Source organism: Callorhinchus milii, unplaced genomic scaffold, assembly GCF_018977255.1.
Source record: "Callorhinchus milii isolate IMCB2004 unplaced genomic scaffold, IMCB_Cmil_1.0 Scaffold10, whole genome shotgun sequence".
In the NCBI taxonomy this organism is placed as follows: Eukaryota; Metazoa; Chordata; class Chondrichthyes; order Chimaeriformes; family Callorhinchidae; genus Callorhinchus; species Callorhinchus milii.
The window spans coordinates 13,322,138-13,331,359 of NW_024704751.1; the positions used below are offsets into that span (position 1 = coordinate 13,322,138).

General features: G+C 44.0%; 1 protein-coding gene across 4 annotated transcripts in view; it reads left to right on the plus strand.

Annotated features, from left to right (window-relative positions):
- Positions 1–8,832, plus strand: part of LOC103179446 (proto-oncogene tyrosine-protein kinase Yrk) — a 70,675-nt gene extending 61,843 nt beyond the window's left edge. For 3 of the 4 annotated variants that reach the window (XM_042338390.1, XM_007894739.2, XM_007894741.2), the window contains 6 exons: positions 723–887; positions 3,557–3,736; positions 5,115–5,191; positions 5,646–5,799; positions 6,206–6,337; positions 7,290–8,832. In XM_042338390.1, the coding sequence (XP_042194324.1) occupies positions 723–887; positions 3,557–3,736; positions 5,115–5,191; positions 5,646–5,799; positions 6,206–6,337; positions 7,290–7,498 (917 nt within the window). In that variant the 3' untranslated portion in view covers positions 7,499–8,832. Of the gene's footprint in view, positions 1–722; positions 888–1,854; positions 2,011–3,556; positions 3,737–5,114; positions 5,192–5,645; positions 5,800–6,205; positions 6,338–7,289 lie in introns of all 4 variants that reach the window. The other variant, XM_042338389.1, reaches the window with a different exon arrangement.
- The last annotated feature ends 390 nt before the right edge of the window (positions 8,833–9,222 follow it).

Sequence of the window (9,222 nt, forward strand, 5' to 3'; positions counted from 1 at the left end):
CAAAGCGCTTCACAGAATATACTGTCAAGTGCATTGACTGTACCTATATTTTGTGGACGAAATGCGGCAGCCAATTGCATAGAGCAGTGTCCCACAAACAGTTGTGGATTGAATGACCAATTTATTAATTCATTGTTAATTTGTAAAAAAAANGTTTGAGGGAATTATTACCCCTGGGAAAGCGATTCGCCAGTTGACTAACAACCGGGTTCCTACTCACTGCTACTTTTTGGGAAATCCGTATCCAGGAGACCCAAGTTTAAGATAAGTTACTATGGGATCTAAATAAGATGCATTTTAGCGAAAGTGAGGTGGACATGTGAGAAAGAAGGAAATAGAAGAGAGGGAGTAAGGAGTGGATGGAGAGTGGAGCATGTGGAGTACAAACACCAGGATGGACTAGCTGGACCTCATGGCCTGTTTCCGTGCTGGCTGGAAATCAATGCAAAGCTTATTTAATATTTAGCTAGTTACTGTGACTTTTTACAAAATATTTAGCTAGGAATCATGACTTTTTGGCCACCCTGTATCACTTACGAGGGACGTCGGAGAATTTTACAAGGAAAGTATTACAGATTTTACCCTCTGTAAAGGGATGTGATTATGCCTTACTGTTACGTTCTGACGCTTAATGTTGGTCGGTTGTTGCTGTGTTGATTAACTCTGTCTGCTCTCTCGCTCTTCTTCTCTCTTGCTGCCTCTCTGATGTGCCCTGTTCACAGACCGAGCAGCTGGGCTGTGCTGCCGGTTGGTGGTGCCGTGCCACAAGGGGATGCCAAAGCTGGCAGACCTTTCGGTCAAAACCAAAGATGTGTGGGAAATACCTCGCGAGTCGCTGCAGCTCATCAAGAAGCTGGGCAATGGGCAGTTTGGGGAAGTGTGGATGGGTAGGAACTGAGAATGTCCGGTTAAGGGGAACTGGGTATTGCACTTTGTTGTGGAGTGACCCACAAGACGGCATTCCTTCCAAAAACTCTACACCTCCTCCTGGGTAAAGGAGGCAAAGGGTCTTCGGAAGAAATGGCCATGTGTCGACACCGAGCCATTGATTGCCTTGGGGTACAGCTCTCACCATTTGAAAATACCGTTGACCCATTACACACGGTGAGCTCAACCTGGAAAATATTGTGAACGAAAATTCCTGATGGATGGCAAGTGCTTGGAATCAAGTTGCATCAGAAGTGCCAAAACCAATACTAGGCAGTAAGGTATTGATAAGCAGCTCTGCTGTAGTAAGACTTAAATTTGACCTGGCTTCCAAATTGAATGTTTTAGAGTGATTCATGAATTAACAAGGACTTAATTAGAATAGCTGACTATAATAAGAATATTAGTGTCGGAAGCACTGAATACCAGCAATACATTCTCCGAGCAATTGTAGCTCATTTGTTTCGGAAATGTTTGGGGTGTCAGCAGTAAATACATTATGAGGAATAATAATAGCCTATTTAGTCGCCCTGTGATGAATCTCTGGAGTACCCTTTCCTGGCCAGGGGACACTCCAGATTAAATGACTCAAAACTTCCCAATATTTATGGTGGGTTGTCAGTTTATTACAAATTTACTAAGAGCACAGATCCATCAGCCTGCCATCCATCCTACCAGCTGCCCTGCTGTCTCTGCAGAAGGAGCCTCTGCATTGCTCAAAGTAAGGACAGAGGAGGACTCTATCCTTTGCCAAATTGGCCACCCCATTTCTGACTGGCTCTCTTGATCATTCGAACGAGCAAAGAAATGCACTGCTTTAGCCCAAGGTTACCAATGGCGGTCACAATACTCACAGCACTTCCCATCTTCACTAAAGCATGTTGAACGTGTTTACATCCTTCCTCCATTGCATCCCATCTCCTACAGAAAATACTGACGGTTTGTGCCTTGTGATCTCGAAGCCTTGTCAATCTCAGAGACCACAGACTCTAGGACTGGGTAAAGATGCCTGGGAGATAACTCGAAATTCCATAAACTTGGTCACAAAAATTGGTCAGGGCTGTTTCGGAGATGTGTACACGGGTAAGGTGCAGAACCATTATGCTGCTACTTTTTGTCTTTTTAAGGAACGCCCCCCCAAAAAAAATTCCAAGGTATATTTATGACACAAAGGTGGTGTGAAGCAAGTTGGTGGCGTGGCTAATAAATGACCATTTGCCATCGAACTGTCAGTTGTACATTAATCAGTAACAGTCACCAGCATGCTGTTCTCATATTTTAGTTGATATTAACCTTTCCATAATACACAACTGGATTAATCCTCTCCTACTCAGAGTGCATCACTGTAGAATTAACAGTGCCCCGGAGTTTCCTGGTGCAGTGGTAGCTCTCTCGCCCTCCTGAGTCAGTAGGTTGTGGGTTCAAGCCCCACATTGGGACTTGGAATCACATTGTTAGAGCTGACGCTCCAATGCAGAGTTGGGGGGGGATGTGTGGCATTGTCGGAGGTGCCTTCCTTTGGATGAGACGTTACTGTTCAGGTGGATGTTAAAGATCCATGGCAGTTTCTCTCTCCCGGTGTCCTGGCCAAGAATCCCCCAAGTAATATTGATCACTCACTCCACGGCCATATTTGGGACATCGCTGTGTGCAACTGGCTATCCACTTTACAGTATATCCTGCGAAGCGCTTTGAGACGTCTCTGCGACTCGATAAGGCGTAATATCAAAATGAAAGGATTATAAACAGGTTACAACCCAAAGCCAAACAGGTTGACACACAGCCAAGCTCACAGGAAGCAGGGGCTTGCAAACCTGCCAGATTTGGAGCGATTCCTACTCAGAAAGTTCCTGAGAACCAGTGAATTCAGTGACATTTCCATCTGGATTTTCAGAAACCACACAGGATTTAATATGAATCATTAATATTCATATAAAGTTGTGTGTGTGTTTTGGAGGGGTGGGGGAGAAATGGGATTTTCCAATCTTCCATTTGATCTCAAACTAATAGAAAGAGGATGACTCCCTCTCCCATCCCCCCTCCCCACACTCAAGCACAATAATAAAACTGGTGTGTCCTCACCCCCTCCCATCTCACCAACACAGCACATTACTGGTGCTATAACAAATCACACCAACCTGACTCCCATCAGTGAGATTTGACAGCTGGGAAGTGGGCTTTGTTGCAGAGCACCAAGCTGTTTATTCATAAAGTACTCATAGCCACGAACAAAATGTAAACCAGGCCATATTGTGGATCTGTCTGGCTTGACAGAACAAATTCCTCTGAACGTAAGCTGAGCCCAGTTAGCTTCGTCCAAACTGCATCGTCTCGTAAGGATTCGGATGAAAAAAGCTAAGCTGCACTGAGCTCATTTTCAGCACTTTCAATAGGAGAGGGTTAATGTTTTTTATATATATATATATATATATCACATGCTGTTTCACTCCCTATCTTTAGAAGCATGATAAAACCATCCCATCACGCCCACCCTGTTTGCTGTCTCCTTTGTGCATTCTCTCCTTGATTGTTGTATTTTATGGGTTTTATTTTTGCTTAAACACTAACCGTTGGCCTGTGGATGATTTTCTCTCCTCCTCCCACCATTCCTGCCGTTGGTTGGATGTAGGCACATGGAATGGGACCACCAAGGTTGCAGTGAAGACTCTGAAACCCGGGACCATGTCTCCAGAAGCCTTTCTTGAAGAAGCCCAGATAATGAAGAGACTCCGACATGACAAACTGGTGCAGCTTTACGCCGTGGTGTCTGAGGAACCCATCTACATTGTCACAGAGTTCATGAGTCAAGGTATTTGGCTTTACATTGATATGCACTGAATCACTACCGTCCCCAGCATTCTTCACAGATGCTACCCCACGTGAAGGGGGCGATCTAAATGCAATTGTTGTTGTAATATAATAGTAACCCTTTCATTCGATGTGAAGCCTTTCACTGTCGGGAGGACAACAACAAATTACATTTGTATAACGTTGGTAGGAGGTCCCACAGCAGTCAGAGATTTGGACCCGAGCAGTTGGCAGGACGTGCTCAAAGAGCTTCACGGAAAATACCGCAAAGGGTATTTTGTGTGTCAGCCTGGCACAGTTGGTAGCGCTCTCGCCATCTGTTTAAGAGGAAGCATGGTGCCTATGCGAAGGAGCAGGGGAATAGGAAAGATGGAGTATAAGAAGAGAGGCACAGACTTTTCCACAGAATGAACGATTAAAAAGTGACATGGGAAAAGTGCGCAGTGAAAGAAATCACAGGAGCAAGTGGAAAATAGTTATAATTCCCCTATTACATAATAGCTGTCGATTATTACTGGAGCACCACAGACCTTGTCGAGCTTTACACCCAGATTTTGCACATCAAGGTAATTCCAGGACACTGTCCTGTTGTTCATTAGTAGAACTTGGATTCTATCCTGCATACTTGTTGGGCTCTGGAATCAATTTATTCCACGTAGGAGTCTTAAGTGCCGTAAGGTGAGACATGTTTTCATTAAACGCTTGCATTGTGTCTGCTAGGTTTCCGTCACAACCATTCAGATCACGATGTGTAAAGGAAAGATGTGAGCTTGACCCTTAATGCCCTCTCTTGGTTGGCTTGCTTGCGTTTCAGCATTTCTCATCCATGTCATTCGGCATTGACACTTACTGACGGACAATAAAACTCAGTTTACATTTATACAGCGCCTTTCATATCAGAAGGACGTCTCAAAGCGCTTGACACTGCTGGCTGGGAGAGTGTGTGTATGTGTGTGTGCGCGCGCGTGTACGGAGAGGGGAAGAAGACCGAATGCGCAGTCAATGATCTGTCTTGAGACGGGCCTTGATTCGAGGGGGAGGGAGCGACAGAGAGGAGAACGACTCAGAGGGATTCTGGCCCGGAGGTCCGAGAGACCAGGAACAGAATGTACATCAATAATGGATGGAAGAAGCCCTTCAGCTCATTTGATCTCATTCCTTTCGAATCACAGTATCGCGCTGTTTCTTAAGTGAGTCCTAGTTTCCTGGCCTCACCACTCTTCCTGGCAACCTGTTCCAGTCATTAATTACCCTCTGGGTAAAGAGATACCTGGTGCCTGTCCTGAAATTGTCCTTTGCCGCCCTAAACCTGTGTCCTCTTGTCTTGTTGTCTTGGTGCATCTCAAAAGTTATTGATGAGTCCTGTTTTATCTCTACAGGAAGCTTGCTCGAGTTCTTAAAGGATGGAGACGGGAGGATATTGAAACTACCACAGCTGGTTGACATGGCAGCTCAGGTGTGATTAATGGCCCCCAATTGTTCAGGAATCAGCATTTGAAATATTCCACCTTGTTTCATTTGCTTTTCTCCAGTGTTTTAGCAGAATCAAATCTGTGATTCCATGGAGTTTCATCTGTAAAAATTATAGCAACAGTAACTTAGCTCTCAGTCTATCGACAGATATACTATGGATTGATTTCTTCTTTAAAACGAAAGCTGCTATCATCAAAAATATAATGCACTTTGCATTTGTTAGAGCGACTTTCCGGCGGGGTGGGGCGGGGGATGCCTCAAAGCGTTTAAGAATGGATGGACAGCTGAGCTGGGGGTGGGAGCGAGGAGGGGGAAAAGTGACCAAAAGCCCAGTCAAAGAGGTACATGAAAGAGGGGAGGGAGGGAGCGAGTCAGGGTGACACCGCGATGCTAATTCGTGACTGCATTGTTGGTTTTGTTTCCTTCCTCCTGGTTAGATTGCTGCAGGGATGGCCTATATTGAACGGATGAACTACATACACCGAGATTTGAGGGCAGCAAACATACTGGTGGCCGAGAACCTCGTGTGCAAGATAGCGGACTTCGGACTGGCCAGGCTGATCGAAGACAATGAGTACACAGCACGGCAAGGTAACTTAGCTTACCGCTGCACTGCAGCTACACTCACTGGTGACTGACGAGGAATCCCTGTGTGTTTCTTGAGTGGCAAAGGCAGAACATTCTTAACACGTAATTCTCAAAATGTGGATACGTTAAATAGCTGATAAGTCCGTGGATAGACTTAATTGGCGCTAATATTTTATAGGACTTGTGGGAATTAGTGCTTGGGTCTCATAGTAAACGGATAGGTAAGATCTGCTTTACACAGGTGCTTGTACATACTGTGGTTGGTGGAGGTCCTGGTAACGTGTTCGAGTCGTTAATTACCCTCTGAGTAAAGATCATATTGGTAAGCCCAAACATTTCTAACGGGGGGATAGTTTATCATCAAAAAAAGGAGCGTATGGAGTATTACCCTGTCCTTCCTTTATATCAGGTGCCAAGTTCCCTATCAAATGGACCGCTCCTGAAGCCGCCCTCTATGGAAAGTTTACAATCAAGTCTGACGTGTGGTCATTTGGAATCCTTCTGACAGAGCTGGTCACCAAGGGAAGGGTTCCTTACCCAGGTAAGGCTGAGCAAACGCAACAATCTGTTTAGAGCTTAGAAAGGTCCCAGTGTGAAAAAACCTTAGGGAAAGGGAACATCATTAAGAACATTGGAAAACAGGCGCAGGAGGGGGCCATTCAACCCATTGAGCCCATTCCATCAGTTTGTTAAACCTGGGCAGATTATCCGACAACAAGAAGAACAAGACAACAAATTGCATTTATTTAGCACGTTTCAGGTTGGGGGGACGTCCCACAGTGCTGAAAGATGCCAGTAAGCCCAATTCCCTGTCCTTTCACTATACAAAACATTCCGGTTATTTCCATCGCTTCAGTTTTGTGGGCAGAGCATTCCACATCTTCACAATCCTCTGTGTGAAGTAATTCTTTCTGACCTCAGCTGTAATTGTATTGATTCTGATTGTAAAGCTGTGTTGCTCTTATAAAGCATCCTCTAGCAGAGGGAAGAGCAGTCCACTGTCTAACCTGTCAATTCCTTTCATTTTTTTTAAACACCTCAATCAAATCACTCCTTATTGTCTCTCTGAGGAATAAAACCCTGGGAAACCCAATCTTCCATCATAGTTCACCCCAGGTATTAATCCAGTGAAAACCCTCCCAGACTAGTATATCATTCCTAATATCTGGTGCCCAAATACTCAACACGGTCTTTCAAATGTCTCTGCTTGGAATGATGAACATCCACAGAGAGCCATAATGAAAATATTAATCCTGTGAGAGAATAGCGCGTTGATTTATTTTGGATGTGTGATTCATTTCTACTCTAAATTGGTGACTTCAATCCATGGCTGTTTGTGGGACACTGCTGTGTGCAATTGGCTGCCCGCATTTCACCCACAATATATTCTTTGAAGCGCTTTGGTACGTCTCGAAGACGCGATAAGGCGCTATATCAAATGCAAAGATCGTTATTGTTGCTCACTTGTGACAAACTCACTTCTTGTTCGTAAGGAATGAACAACCGGGAAGTACTAGAACAAGTGGAGCGAGGATACAGGATGCCGAGTCCTCATGGCTGTCCCGGGTCTCTGCACGACCTTATGATCCAGTGTTGGAAGAAGGATCCAGAGGACAGACCCACCTTTGAGTATCTGCAGTCCTTCCTCGAGGACTATTTCACAGCAACAGAACCCCAGTACCAGCCCGGAGAAAACCTGTAGGCCTTCCTGGCTCCCAAAACATTCCTGAGTCTGTGAAATCTGCATTTACGGTTGCGTGCTAAACTTTTCCAAGGTGGCTGATCCTGGAGTCTTACCTCTGATGAGACCTGGGTATAAAACTTGAAGGAACTCATTGCGTATCAGGCTGGCTGGCTGGAGGAGCTTCCAAGTCGTGAGACCTGACTCCCTCCCAACCGTTCTGGGTTGGAGATGGCGGCTTCTCTCTCTGCTGCACTTAACATTTATCACCTTTTAAAGTACAGAAGTTCGCAAACCCGACTCTGCATTCGGATCGTGGGTCAAGTGTGAGTTGCACTGATGTTGTTCGGCAAAGCACTGAGCTCCCAACACCGAATTTTAAGCCTACTTGACTGGTTCCGTCAGGACCTGGAACCACATCCGTTGGCTGTGGAACTGCATGGGTTTATTGGGGTGTTGCTTTTTTAAAGCAGTGTATATGATATGTGGGACTGATCTCCTATGCTTATTTAACAATGTTGCCTAGCACCATACTAAAATAGCTAGATCTCTCCTTTTCTTTTCTTTCTTTCCTATTAATATTTCACTGAGCTTTTATATTTGATTTGCCATATTCGAGAAATATTTTATCCGGTTCTTTGTACAATTTTTTAAGGCCTACGAAATAAGGAAAAAGCATTAAAAATGCCTAATTTTTTACGGTGGCATCGCGCCAATCTGATGGACCAGTTCAGACACTGAGAGAGAGAAAAAAATAACTGTCGAAATGTAAATATGGTCAACTTTTGTGCCAGGGTTTGATGGGTTGAAATCATGGATTAGGTGAGGAACAAAAAAACATTCAACCTGATAAGCTACACAAGCAAAGCAGCCACGATATGGTAATAGATTGTTACCATGTTTGAGTCACTGGGTATTATAAAATTATGCTTGTGTTGTTTGTGAGCAGGATAGCCGAATTGTCTACGTGTAGGAGCACTGGATCTTAAAGAGACGTTCTACTGAGCAGGGTTGTAAGATAGACACTGAAGTCATGGGGGTAGTGGGGAGGGAAAACGATTTTTTTCGTGGGAATTCCTGAGAAAATGTGTTATAATTTAGACACGTCAATTGCTAAGTATTTAATCCAATTGTACTTTCATGTCATTCAGTTAAAACTCTTCTGTTCAGCATGATTTTACGTGCAAACGTATTGTAAGTGCCTCACCCAGGCGACGCCTCACTTTTTATCGGGCAGATAAAAAAAAAAGTTATACTTAATGGATCGACACAGATCAAAGCCATTGGTAAACCGTATGTCTCCTAAGCCCACAAAATACACAGTCAATCCACTTTACACTATGTTCTGTGAAGCGCTTTGAGATGTCTCGTGATAAGGCGCTGTATCAAATACAAAGATTATTATTATCAAGTAGGAAAGAGCACCTTTTGAGAGATGAAATCCAATCAATAATTCAATAATTAATAACAAAACTGACTTGTAGCATCCAGGGAGCTTCCAATGGTCACCGAAATAAACATTTTCAGCAAGGCTTTGAAGAGATTTTTTTTAAAAAAAGGAACAAACCTTTTTGTTTCAAGAGAATATAAATTCAAATTGTATTTTATTTAAGTGTTGTATACTTCGGCCCTGGACTGATCAGGTCTGTCACCTCTACTGTTTTCTCTTTGTTTCTTTGCGCAATTTAATAAGGTTAAATTTTGCTAGCTCCAAAAGGACGGAGATATTTCTTAACGTGTTTCGC